The sequence below is a fragment of the Pygoscelis adeliae genome, unplaced genomic scaffold (assembly GCF_000699105.1).
Source record: "Pygoscelis adeliae isolate BGI_AS28 unplaced genomic scaffold, ASM69910v1 Scaffold14, whole genome shotgun sequence".
Lineage (NCBI taxonomy): Eukaryota > Metazoa > Chordata > Aves > Sphenisciformes > Spheniscidae > Pygoscelis > Pygoscelis adeliae.
In genome coordinates, this window is record NW_008825109.1 from 1,164,616 (window position 1) to 1,178,972 (window position 14,357).

At 38.0% G+C, this 14,357-nt stretch overlaps 1 protein-coding gene across 2 annotated transcripts in view; it reads left to right on the forward strand.

Annotated features, from left to right (window-relative positions):
* The window catches only part of DCLK1 (doublecortin-like kinase 1), a 249,288-nt gene extending 235,467 nt beyond the window's left edge, over positions 1–13,821 (forward strand). The window contains exons 16-17 of one of the 2 annotated variants that reach the window (XM_009327720.1): positions 4,137–4,210; positions 13,657–13,799. In XM_009327720.1, the coding sequence (XP_009325995.1) occupies positions 4,137–4,210; positions 13,657–13,714 (132 nt within the window). In that variant the 3' untranslated portion in view covers positions 13,715–13,799. Of the gene's footprint in view, positions 1–4,136; positions 4,211–13,656 lie in introns of both variants that reach the window. The other variant, XM_009327719.1, reaches the window with a different exon arrangement.
* Positions 13,822–14,357: the final 536 nt, after the last annotated feature.

Here is a 14,357-nt window from a genome sequence, read left to right on the forward strand (position 1 = left end):
CATCCCTTGCCTCCTTTATGTTTTAATTTCCCCACCCACCTCTTTTTTTCCTTTGCCCCAGTTGCTCTGCCAAGGAATTGTTTACAGCGGTTTACACTTGAGTAGTGAAAAAGACACTGTAGTGATTCTTTCCACTGCAAAACATTATACATCAGAAAAAAAAAAAGTATATGTTTAATTATATTCTTAATGGCTTTTACTTATTTTTTAGTGTTTGGAAATTTAACAGATTATTTTTAGTGATCATCTCTATGGGTGAACATCATACTCTGGCATGATTAATCCTGCAATTTGACCTATAAAGTAGAAATGTTTAGAATATTTTTACAGAATTCAGAAAGTGGTTTGATTAGCTTGTGTCAATTATTTTCTAAAAACTTGGAAGAAGATGGGGAAGTATAGACCTCTTTAGTGTTTTGGTAATGTTCCAGAAAGCTAGATAATTTTGATTTTAAGAATAAATTACCTTTATTTTCTACAAAACTAATTTAATAAGTAAAATAAAGCCGAAAGCAAAACAACAAAGCCTTTAATTGTTGTTTCTGCATTTGAAAGCATACTTAATATATATTTGACATGCATGTCATCAGGGTTTTACATTTGGGAATCTTCCTTTAACTGTGCAATCTCAAATATCATAGAAATAAATCTTAATAATGTAGCCTGCTCTACATTTAGAATTTTCAAAGTACATACAGATGCTTTAACATATTGTTCAGCACTAAAGATGTGCACTAAGTATATTTTCTACAAAAATACTGTTTTATTGTGCCTGCCTGTATGTTTACTGTAACTTTTTGAGAGAGTGCTTGTGTATATAATATATAGAGATGCCTTCTATATATTATGTAACACATCTCTGTCTGTGTGTGTTTGTGAAAATGTGTTAATATGTACATATATAGCTTACTTAATAGTATAAAAGGTAAATATTAGCATTACTTTGAGTTTTATAACTCTGTTTATGTACAGAGATAGCTAATCTGTGGCATTTAGTTCTCAATTTGCCCTCACACTGGTATAATATTATATGCCTGTTTTATTTGGTGGTAAGAAGTAACACACCTCAAAGATCTCAAGCAGTATTTATCGTATGCACCAATTAAAACTATAATACGAAAGCTAAGTTCCTAAAGATGTGTTTGTGGTCAGCTTGACTGGGAGGAGGTTTGAAGCCACGTGCATTTTGCATACGTCTACTGTGGCTACTGCTTCCTTCAGCGATGTCCAAACACATTGTATTGACTCCTTTGGTTCAGACTTACATCTGCTCTGTTGATGTGGTAATCCTCAGTAAAAGTTGTCTCTGACCATTCAGGGCAGAGACATCCTACAAGTTGTCGTGCGTGTGTCCAGACTTCAAGTTTGTCTGCATTTGAAAGGATTTGTCAGTTTGGACAAACTACCATAATGAACGTGTTGTGCATGCCTAGCAAAGTAGTTCCTTTGCTGATGTAGCAGAAGATGATTCCTCAAACAAAATTAACTACACAGGCAAAGAGACTTTTCTGTTGATACATTAATATATCATTAGAAGTTCTGCCAGCATAACTATGTCAGTTGGGAAAAAATTCCCTTAAACCAACATAGCTTTGCCAGCAAAATTTTAATTGGAGAGCTAGCTTTTAAAACAGCAAGAGAATTAACAAGTCCCTAAAAAACACTGCTTGCTGATGGGAGAGTATGTAGGAGAAAGATCACTTTACTTGCCCTGTTCTTAAACTCTTGTCATAGGCATTGACTACGGGTCTCTGTAGGAGACCGGGGCTGGGCTAGTGCCCCTCCAGTCTGTGTCAGAATGGCCGCATTACTGTTAAGCATGTTCCAAAATATTTGCAGGATCAGGTTTCTCATACAGCTTTCCAATAGGAATAGTATTTTTTTACTTCCTTGATGGTGTTTATAAAAGATACTGCAGTAAAAACATAAAACCAGACTTTTACTAAATAGTCTTTTTAAAATTTGGGGATAAATTTTTTCCTTCAATTCTCCAAGGATGTCATCCCATTGGGGGGTTTTTGGCCACAAAACAATACCCTGTAGCTGTACCCTCTGGGCTTTAGTGACAGTGGCTAAAGTGGCCAAGAGCCAAAATCATTTTTTAAGAACGCTTCTACGATCCAGAGGTGTGCTGTAATTATGTATATGAACTGAGCATCGTTTAATTTGTGTTCTTGTCCGAAGTGTTAAAGCTTTGCCTGTATGTTGTCACTTTTGTGCTTGTATTTTTGCCATTGTTAAGAGAGAGGAAAAGACTAATGATAATGTTCTGTTAAGGTTGTATGAGGTCCCTGTCTTGGCAATGGGAGTGAACGCCAGCTGGAGACTCTCAGGAATTGAATAGGAGAGCAAAAGAGAAAAGCTGCTCAGAAAGTTGGTGTCGCTCTCTGGCTCTTGCAGAGTTCTCGCTGGGCTGGGGACACCGGCACGGGGCCGCTGCCTGCGGTCCGGCAAGGGGAAGGCAGCGGACGGGTCGTTGCCCTGCGTTCTGCCAATTTTAAAATAAAATTACAAATTCCAAGTGGCATTTTTAGCAGTGGGATTTCTTGGGTAGTATGGAAGAGAAGCCCAGTTTAGTCTGTGAGTTTTGCTCAGCTTAAAGGTGAACCTGTGCCTCAGATGTCACTTCCCATCTATTGTCTGTGTTGTCCTGGGATCATTGTCCGCAGTCTGGTTTCTCATGGCAGGATTTCCACACCGACAAAATTGTTTCAACTCTTGTTAGGAAGCAACTCTCCCGATTTTCTCTATATTGCTTTTTAGCTATTCGATTTTAGGGCAATATTTTTGATCTGCTTTTTAAGAAAACATCCCTTTTGTGTATTTTATATGCAGCATACAAGGAAGCCAGTAGATGGCAATAGTAGACCAGTGTAGTTAAGCCAAACAGAAAATCAACTCTAGGTACAAGGTTCTCATGGTTTTAAAACAGGAAACATCCTTTAAATAATTCTAAATAAGATGAAAGAGGCATTGTTTTAACAAAATGGAATAAATTATTAAATTCTACACTTGCAGGGGAGTCATCAAGAAAAATTTAAATTTGCAGTTAGCTCCTAGCTACCCTTGAAGTGGTTGGTAACTAGAAATGTGTTGAACTGCTTTTCTGAATTTACAATTAGAAACTGTCATCAGTATTAGAAATATATGCCACGCTCTTATTGAAGCACAAAATGGCCTTTTCTCTTCATAGGGCAAAATGTGAAAATCATCACAACTAGCAATTTTAAAGTGGGCAGAGTGTCTCCCTCAAGATATTTTCCCCTAAAATTTTATTTAACTCAGCTAAATGATGTCTCCACCGTCTGTTAGTGCAGCACATAAAACAACACATTTTCTTTGTTCCTATGCACATGATTCTGCTAATGAAAAACTAAACCTAAAAGATCTGTATTCCTTAAGTAATATCACGAGCACACTTTCCTGGACACAATGTTAAGTTCATTTCCATTTTGACTTTAATTGGTGCAATTTTAAACCGAATGGTTTTGTACTGTTATCTTTTTGAGCATGAGGTGTAAGCTGAAATGATAAACAATGTTATTCATGGCTCTGAGTAGTCCGACTCTCCAAGGTTAACGCATTTTTAGAAATGAATTACCATGATTGATGGGGTATCAAAACCTGATTCTTTTCATCTTTACACATTCCATGATTATGAAGCAGTCTAATTTAAGCCTTGTGTAGTCTGTCTAACCTGCTCCTTGTGACGGTTGCACTGCATTTTTTTAAAAATTATTAAACCTCTCAGTTTAATTGCAAAAGATAATTTTCCATTACTGGTATGTGCAACTTAAAAGGGCACTTCTGTCTTTGGAGGTAACAAGCTATTTGTCAGACTTTTAAATGAATGCATTATGCATTAAGTAACCTATTTCACAAACTCCATTTTAGTTTGAATAAATTGGCTTCTAATTTAGCAAGACAGAATCTAGAGTTAGTATCTTTTTCTTTTATTTCTTTACTTTTTTTTCTTTTTCATTTTCGTCTCCGGTACGTAGCTTTAGGATGTTAGATAAGTGCCTTCTGAAAGTGAAAACAGTAAATATGCACTAAATAAGGAACAGCTTGCTCTGGAGTCTGAATTCTTTAGCCTAATGTCGATCCACTGAGTTGCCCCGTTTCTCTCTGCTCAGCTGGACCACGGGTTTACCATCAAGAGATCAGGGTCTTTGGACTACTACCAACAACCAGGAATGTATTGGATAAGGTATGAGATGGTGCAGCGCCAACAGTCAGTGTTTCCATGGCAACGTGCTGGCAGTCTCCATTAACCAGTTCCTTCAGTGGATAAACATGCTTTTTGATTTGTTATCCGGTCCATATGCTGCTTTATCAGTTTCGTTTTAATCTTGATTGAGATGCCACACCCCCTCATTCCCTTTCTTCACCCATCCCTCACACCCACATCGCCAGCTTTCTCTTCATCGCACATGCTCAGTATCAATTTCCCCTATAGTTAAAAGGACAGTGTATATAGAAAATCTACTAGATATGCTGAAGTACGCACCCTCCCCCTCCCTATTGCTTGTTAAGGCATCTGCTTCCCCTGCGCTCCTGTTTTGAAACACACGGAGCAGCAACAGGCTCTCAGCATATATTTTCCTCTTTTTCCATGCAAGATGTGGAGCTATATACTGTCATTTTAAACCCACTGAACACAATCCTTACCTTAGATTGAACAATGCATTTACATAACGTGGTATGTAGAAACTCTCCCAAGTTCAATGAAATACAATGCATTGTATGTGCTGGTAAGCTTGTGTTTCTAACAATGCATTCTTTCTCTTTTCTTTTTAAAACCCTTCTGATATGTATTTATTTTGATTTGATTTTTTTAAATATTGCATGAGTCTTTTGAATATATTTTTCTTCATCGTGTAACCGTGCCAGGGCTGTCGTTAGCTGGCTTAACCTGTATGATAAAATGGGACTCTGGGCGGGAGGGGGTTATTCTGGAGTGGGGGCAAGGAGGGATCCAGGTCTGATAGCACACGCGAGGCCCGTGCACCTCCTCAATCAATCCAGAGCCCTGGAATTTCAATTAAGTGGTTATTTGCTGACTTTTTTCCTTCTTACTACTCACAAGACCTGCGTTTTGATAGCTGGAGAAATTTTTGTAAGTTTCTTGCGAAACCTGCGTTTTCTAACACTGCAGTGATTGAAGCCTTTCAAAACTCGTCTGTGAGGTATTTGGAAAAACCCAGCAAATTAACCGCATTAGTGAAACAGCAGAGATGGTCACTGCAAGTGTTTCCAGTAAAGTAAAACTCCCACCCTGGATCATTTCACTGAGTGCATGGGTCAGGCTACAGCACAGTTTCCGTAAAACCTAGCAGTTCCCTGAGCGCCCACGGAGGGTTAAGAAGATTCTGATATGGATGTTCTGGGGAAAGAAAAAAACAAAATAATCCTACTTTTCAGGCAAAAAATAGAAAAGTATTTCCCATCCATCAGGTGAACACTGGCTAGCAAGAATTGAGAAACACTTTTACTCCAAGTGCTCGAATGTGTAGCGGTACCTGTAATTCCAGCCTATCGCACTTGTGTTCGTGGCTATAAACCTACCGCAACCTGCAAGGACATAGCAAAACCTGCTTGGTCTGTGTTGTCACTTGGCATCATGCTTCGCAGGTTCCAGCCCTGTAACACAGCCGAGAGGCGGCAGCGCAGCATCTGTGGTTTTTTGATTTTGAAGAAGTGGGGAATGGGGCCTGAGTGCCCAGCTTTAGCCAAGTGTGGGTTTGATAGTATTCCACTTACAAAGGAAAGATGGCATTTTGTGTCAAGCAAGACTTTGTCAAATAGTTGCAAATTTAACGTCTCCTCTGTAAAATGGGGGAAAGCTCACATGAGCTTTATTTATCTTCCCGGAGTTTAATTGCTATCCATGATCAGCTTACACTCCTTCTGTGCTTTACTATTTTTATTTTACACCAAAAAAAAAAAAAAGCAAGCTGTCTTTCCGTTTGCAATACACAGTGTTTGGATCTTTTAAAACCCCAGCTTCAGGGGGAGCCGGCCACCAGAAACAGGAGCCTGTGATAAAGCAAGCGTCTCCTCTCAGATTGGCCTTGACTCAGTTTAACTGCATAGCCCAGATTTTGAAACAAACCATATGCATTCTGGGGAGGTAGGGAGGGAAGACTCTAATTCTGCGACTTGGTAAATAAATAAACGCTATAAAAAAAAAAAAAGGGCCATTTGACTAAAGCACTAGTAATGGCTGCCATCAGCATACAAAATGACACATCCCTGAATAATGGGCTGGAGCAGATGGGCGATAATCTCTCTTATTCATACATAAACTGCTCTGTTTTCCAGCTGGGGGCAGTAACAACAATGTTTATAATTAGTGCTTTCTAAACAGGGCACCTAGTGTGGAAAGGCAAATTGGGAGAGCAGGGCTCCTAGGCATAGATGCTTAATTAGGAAATGCTATAATAGGGGGTACCTCCGAACAAGCACTGCCCTGTGTTTGGTCCTCTTTCATCTCCAAGAAACAAGCAACTGCTGTAGTGACCAACATTTTAGTCTAAATAAAACCATTTCGATTTAGCAAGTGTTTACTTTTTAGTAGTAACTGTAAGCGCAAATGCAAAGCATATGAAAAGGTTCATCAATTCCCATCTATAAAACACTTAATTTATCACAGGCCCATGAAAATTAACCTGAATTCACAAGTACAGCGGAAAATGAAAGCAGGTCCCAAGGAAAATGTAACGCTCCCTTTGTTAGTGTTAAACTATTCATTTCTTCTCCACTCCTTTGATCCTTTTCATGCCTAGTTTCTAGCAGTCCTCTAAAACATCTTTTTAAATGGCACTATTTCCTCTTTCAATCAACCAGAAAGCCTTTTCCTTCCTCTGCCTAAAAGACTTTCCTATTCAAAGTGCCTCAAAGTCCTAATTTTCTGAGCACTCATTCTACATCCTGTTTTATTCCCTTTCAGTAAGATAATATGTGCAAAAGTGACATGACTTTTTTGAGATACTAAACTACAAAAAACCTTATGTACAGTAATAGTTGTTGCAGCAGGTATGAGATATAATGCCTGGAAAATCTTACAGTGTTCCTTGAATATGAGGAACAGAAAAAACACGGGGGCCAAATCAGTAATCATTTGGACCCCAGACTGATGCATGTTTTAAGATCATCCCATCTAATGCTGTCGGGGCATCAGCCCTGCAATCAGGAGTGCAGAAAAGGCCAAAGCAGCCTCAGTAGGGAATGAGATCTGGAGGTGCCAAGTTAAACCCCTGCAGTCTGCACTGCCCCAAGGCTGGTGAAACTTACTGTTCTCAATAGCCAGGAAAGCCAGCCTTGGTGTAGCTGGGTAATGCCCATGGTGCAATCACATCTTCATTCACCCCAAATTGCCAATGTCAACTCAAGTCAAAGACAGCAGAGATCACCTATCTCCGAGCAGAGGTACTATGTTGGGGATTTCTTTTTTTCTCTCCAAAGTCAGCCCATTCTTTGATAGATCTTTTTGTAAAAGGGTTAAAGCCAATGCATTATCTTTTATAATTTCCCTCCTACTGGAACTTAGCAACAGTGACCACAAAAAATCCAAATGGCACCTGCATTGTCCTTCAGAAATAGCATAACTGATAGATTTACTTTCTTATAAGGAACTTTTCTTTAAGATGTACTCAACTGAGGCTTTTAACAGTTTGTGTGACTCAAGTTTTTTGGTTTTCTTGTAACTAAGCCAGAATACTAACAGTGAAAGTATTTCAAACCTTTAGCCCCGAGTGTTGCAGTGTCTGGTTCATAGCCTTCTTCAGCTGCTTTACCTGTTCCTCCAAATGGCAGCACATTTTGAAGGCAATACTTTGCATAACTTACCAATGTTTTCTTCAACCCTGAATTTCCTTACTGGTTCTGGTTTATGTCTGAATCTTAACATTATTTTAATCTGCTGCTGACAGAATGGCCTGAATTTTCTGCCTTTTCTGGGCTGATTCAGAATATCAAGGGAGCACCAGAGTGGGTGTAATCTAATGTAAAATATTAGTAGAAAATATTAGTATATGTAGTATTATATATAAGATTATTGTAAAATGTTAGTGTATGTTATTTTGTATATATCCACAGACACTAAAGGAGCAAAATAAAACCCAGTAAATGTATGGGAAAGTCATTAATGATCTTATCTATGTAATGACAACAGCAAGGAGATGAGTTACATTGGATGCTTAATGAAATCATCAATCCAGTCAATACTGAATTCATAAAATACTGGATTTTTAAAATACAGTTCTCACTGTCACAGTTAAAAAAGTATCTGAATAGCTCATTTCAAAAACCCATAGTTCCACCCTCTGTGTTTGGTTCCTAAGTCCCATTACTACGCATCTGTCGAGTTACTTACACCTGTCCCAAGTGGATACAATACACTTTCCAGTCAAAAGTTACAGTCAGATGTCTTGACAGTGGGACAAGGAAGTTGGGAATCAGGCTTGCTATCTGTGAAGTGCTATATTTAATACCGCAAAACCCTCTGTAAACGGAATATTGGTAAAAACAGGCAAACATCTAAACTCATTTAAAATCTCTTCTGCTCTCTGACTAAGAAAACCACGACTGATTTACAAACTATAAATAAAATTCACCCATGCAAACAACTTGGCACTAAGTCTCTTCCACGTGTAATTGAAAACAGCTGAGGAATCGTGTCTCTAAAAAGGGGGGATGTCAAAGAGTAAACACAAACTTAAATAGAGCAATATGAATTCAGCAGTTATACGTGTAGAATACTTGTCTTTGTATTCACTCACCAATACAGTACAAAGCATACATCAAATTGATTTGGTTTTCTTTCTTTTTTACTTTCATTTTAGCTAAATTCCATGCCAGAAGTTACACGGTGCGCTAAAGCACTGGCCTTTTGTATTTGGAGGTCTAGGTTCAAATCCACTCGATTAATTTGTCCCCTCGATGTGGTCATTTGCACGTCTCCAAATCACCGTGTAACTTGACTTAGTTATAACTTGTGCCTGAGGGGCTAAAAATAACATGTGTCTTTCACTCCTGGACTGAGGTGCATTGCTACATTTGAAGTACTCTCCAAAAAGTGTCTTGAATCATGAATCAATCACACACACACACACACATATATATATATATTTATATATATATAACCTAAGAAACCCATGGAAAAAATAAAAAAAGGTCAGACTGAAGGGCTGCCTGGCTTGTGCCATGAGCATTGTTTAATGGTCATTTTTACAGTAGGGAAACCCGCTGTTACATATCTCAACGTATCAAGGTCACTAGCCAGAAGCTTAAGGAAATAGGATAAAATTACCTAGGTGTGAACATTTAAATACGTGCATACACATACATGTATATAAAAGAATGCACTGGAAGAAGAATACCAGTGTTTCAATGCATACGTCCATGTAATTCCACACACTAAACAAAGCATCACGAAAATTGCAAACAAATTGCAAATATGCTCCTGCAGAATGAAAGCGAGTGAAGGGAAGGGTTTCTTAGATTAATGCATGAACAGCTGCATCCCCAGTTCAGTCTCCTGGCTGGTATGAATAATGGATGGGCTAAGAGGCAAAATGCACAATAATGTTCTTTTATTAATGAAATGAATATATATCTATATTTGGTGGCCAGCAGTAAATTAAGACAGGTGAAAAGAAAAACATCACTGCTCGCATTCATAAAATGCAGTTACTTCAATCCAATAATTATGGACCTGACAGAAAATAGCACCCCACAGCTAAAATAAGGTGATTCCCACTGCAAATCCAACGTATATATCAAAGCAGTTGTAGTTTTTGAATGTCTGTTCATAAACACTGAGTTCAATGTTTTCCAAGAAAAAAGAATTTGCGTGGCTCAGGAGTCCAGCAACATCAAGGCATAGAAATCAGGAAGAAGACACTCCCTGTGGCAAAATCGTGGAAAAATGCTAACTGCACCTTAGTATATAGGTGACAGAAACAATGATTTTAAAATAATGCTCTATTGCTTCAAATTAAATGCATTTCCAAAAGTGTCTTGTTAACCATTTGGTACCGGGTGTCAGGATTACTAAATGTTGATGCAAAATACATTAGTGCTTAATGAAGTGCTTCAGACCCATCAGCACCAAACTATTAGAGGCAATCCACTTATCTGCTGCTGGATAAGAAGCTCTACATTTCCTCATATGGATTGTAAGAGGACAGCTGCATATCTTAAATAAGAATGCTATCCTTGCATTTTAGTTGCCATTACTATCATATAGTGCTCAAAGTTCTCACTCTCTCACCTCGAGCCGGGAAAAAAAAATGTCAAAACGTGATAATGAAAATCTGGGATTTGCAGCCCTGTGAAGCATAAGTGCACTTCAGATCCACTTATTATTTATTGAAAGAGTAGCTTAAAGTAGAAATGCCCTAGAAATCCATAATGGACTGGTTCATGCACTGGCAAAGCACCCAGCTGAATAGTAGATGAAATAATAAATCTATTAAACCAAGGCAATATGTATAAGAGGCCTTTGTTACAAAAACAGTAGTAATATTGAAAAAAATGATTTTTGGAATATGCTCATGTGCACAAGAGGGTACAGTAGGTGAAAATTGCACTTACAAAACACATGCAGTCATTACTCAAATGTATCTTACCATCTCCCCTGCATTCCAAAGCATTAATCTATTGTATTTTGAAATTCTTTAGAGGTAAAAAATAACCATGACCTCATTAAATGAAAACTAGCATTTGTGCAGAATGCAGAGTGGCCATACCGCCTGGCAGGGTAGTAGACACTGGAAGTGCAAAACGTCATCGTAACATTGGACAGAATAAGCCCAGTCTTGCAAGTTCTGTAGGGCTTGTGAGTGCCCCGTCTGTGGCCAGAACTGACCCATTTTGTGGTTCTGACATGTGAAACACTGAACATTAGAATATGACCTGTGTATTTTTGCTTTCAATAGATAAATACTCCCTTCTTTAGCTCTCTGTGACTTTATACATTTTTATTCGATAAGCTCTTTGGGTGAGGAAGTCTCTGAATGTCTCTCAGCACAGGAGAGTAACCACAGTAATGCCCCTGAGTCTACAAGCATGCCTTTATAAAGACCAATTAGATGAAATTCAAGGAATAAATGGGATAAAAATGTAAAGAAAAACGTAATCTCGAAATATCTCAGGAAGTTTCTGAAGGGTTAGGAAGCCAGAAATATTTGGTCCTACAAACTACAGCATAGGGTGCTGGATTAGGTGGGATCATCAGGTTTTTTTGCTTACCATTTTTGATTAACGAGGCAGGAATTGCCTTTATATATATTTAAACAAATATATTTAAACAAAAGCACCCAAAGCTTCCCCAAAAATAGTAGAAAAGTAGTATCTTAGGGTTTATTTTTTAAAGACATCTTTAAAATCATGTCCTGATATTTAGTTATCTAGCTAGTTAGGCAATTTCCTAATTTTGTCCTTCAAAAAAAGCAATACCCTGGGCTAAATTTCAAAAACAATCTTTTATTCAACAGTATTCTCTATTGTGTAACTTACCTAATTTTAAGTACCTTCAGTTTTTACATATGCATTTGCCATTCTCATGTAGCATATTTTAAAAATCAATTTTGAATTTAATACAAGTATTTTTATTTATTCGGCCAGAAATGTTTAACTTTCTCAGAGGAGAGTATCTATTACCACAGGATGATGTGATGTGGTTTAAACTTTGAATAAATGCTTATTTCCTGTAAGCATAAAAAATCTTTTAAATGGAAATCTGTATTTTATAGAATGGTAATATATGCCATTCTTTTCAATTTTCACACAGAATTACATACTGTATGCAGTATATTCACTGTGTGTAAAAGATCTAGGTATTCTTCTGTTTCACATTAAAAGATAATCAAAAACTGAATTGGTTCAAGGCTAAGAAACATAGAAGGCGTTGAAAATAACTAATTAGAGCTCTTAACCAAAAGATTAGCAGTAAACAAAGAGATTCTCAGCAGATGAGAAGAGTTGGATTTTGTAGCAATTATTATTTAACATACAGGGATGAACTTATCCAAGTTAATTATTTTACCCCTTTAAGGTAGTGCTCTCTAGGTTCTAGACACAAAAAGAATAGTTCAGCAATTTAGCCTAACTAAATCCATTTGCTATAGTAGTTCTGTACTCTTGTCCATCTTTCTGTCTCTATTACATCATTATTGGATGCTGATTGCATTATTTTAGAGCAGGGATTGCTATAGTGCTATTCTGCACCGGTATGATGGATTTAGTTTTCATTTTGTTCTCAAAAATTTGTTGGCTATAAATACATCTCTCCTCTCCTATGAGACTCACACTATAACTGGTAAATTTTCTGGAGAAATCAGTCATGTATATCTCAAGAGAAAACAATAAATCCTTTGAAGCAGAATAACCTTTTGGCTGCATTCTTTTAAATAGAGATTTTCATACTAGGGACAAATTTTACAAGCCTTAGCAGTTAAACCTATTCAGTTCTCAAAGTTATCTTTGCCTCCAGTGCCATGATGAGATATTTGTTTGCATTTTGTATGCCATCTTACTAGCCACCTGCCTTTTCCTGTTTTGCTTTTTCCAAAAAAATCACGGGCCATGTTTTAAGAAGGCAGCCCTGCTTCAGAAGGCAGTTAACTATGTGTCAAAGTGCTCTTGCTGAACCAAGGCCATCCTGTTGAACTTGTAATTTTACAGCAATTTCAGGGACTGCAGTCTAATACCCTGTAATCAAGAAAACAGTAAAACCCGGTCCCATGCTTGAAATCATTGGCCAGAGTTGGGCTGCCCTTACCTGGGTTGCAGCTTCCCCTTGTAAATGTTCCCGAAAAAGCAGAAGGAAGGATGTGGTTAGAAGTCACAGCCGTCTTATGAAGACTTGCATTCTCAGTAGTGTCAGAAACTGATCAAAATATAAAGCCCATCAAGTAAATGTTCTTCCCTATTTCTAGATACTCTAGATAGACCTAGATAAAATTAGCGAAGTGTTTAATTCAATAGACATTGGTTAACAGGAGGAGACAGGGTGGTCAGGCTAACCAGGCCTTCCCATCAGAGCTCTTCAGCGTTCTCCCTAAGAACATCCATTGAGCAGCATGAGGAGGTGTCAAAGAGCTGGGCTAGCTCCCTTCGGTGTTTGTTTTTCTCTTTTGTCTGACAACTTCATCACAATTCATCTTTGTTAGCCGATTGCACTGACTTGAACATGGGTGAGTGTGTATCAGCCTTCATTAGGTCAAATCAGAGACAAGCGTACATCTCTGCCTTGCCTGTAGAAACCTTTATACTTTGAGAAGTATACACCCTTATACTTTGAGAAGGGTGGGGGGAAGGTCAGTCGGTATTTGGCTTGAAATTTGAACCTATTAAAGGATTAAATTAATAGCATCCAGAATTAGAACATATGGCATCCATATATATGGTACTGTATCTGTTTGATGATGTCACACTACTTCTTAAGGTTTGGGAAATGCACTTTTTAAAGCATTTAGCTATGTTGTGGGCTAAACCTTTCAGACCTGACTGAGACAGAACAGGTTTAATTTGGTCGGAACATTTATTATCCCTGGTATTTGCAGGCCACATAAAAACTCATGGTTTTCATTAGCTTTGCATTTCACACACAGCCTAATTTCATTTATTCTTATTTTATGCCCCTGCCAGACCACCGCTCTTGATAAGGAGAGGCAGGTTTTCCGACGAAGACGCAACCAGGATGTGAGGGGACGTTATAAGGCACAGCAAGCTCCACCTGAACTCAACTCCGAATCGGAAGACTATTCACCAAGTTCATCCGAGACTGTTCGCTCACCTAACTCACCCTTTTAATAAAACACTTTTACTCAAAAGTCTTGGCTTTAACCCTTTGAGACCCTGAAAATCCTTCAGACCTGTGTGAAGTGATTACAGCTGATCTATCCAGCAGTAAACGCTGGGGTGGTGGAACACAAAAGGGTGCTCGCAGAATCTTTGTAAGCATAATTTCCTAATTGATTGAAATACTTGTTCTCTGTTTAGATTGCAACTTGCTGCTAATATGATCCTCAAAGGGTTAAGGCTATTTTGCTTTTTTATTTAAAGATAGAAGCAGTGAATGTTTTCATCAGTGAAGCTAGGAACTGCAGTATGTAATTTTAGCACATGTTAACCCTCTGAGTAAACGATCAACTTAAATCTTGACAACCCACATTAGGGCTTTATTCTGGCTTTTTTGCTTTTATACGCACATATCTTTTATAGTACCTTAAAGTTCCTTGCCTGTTTCTGGCCAAAACAGTATCAAACGCACTATTGCTTAGGGGTTACAAATATAGGCTTTAAAAATGAAAATAAAATTAAACAAACAGTATCTTCTATAGCAGCTC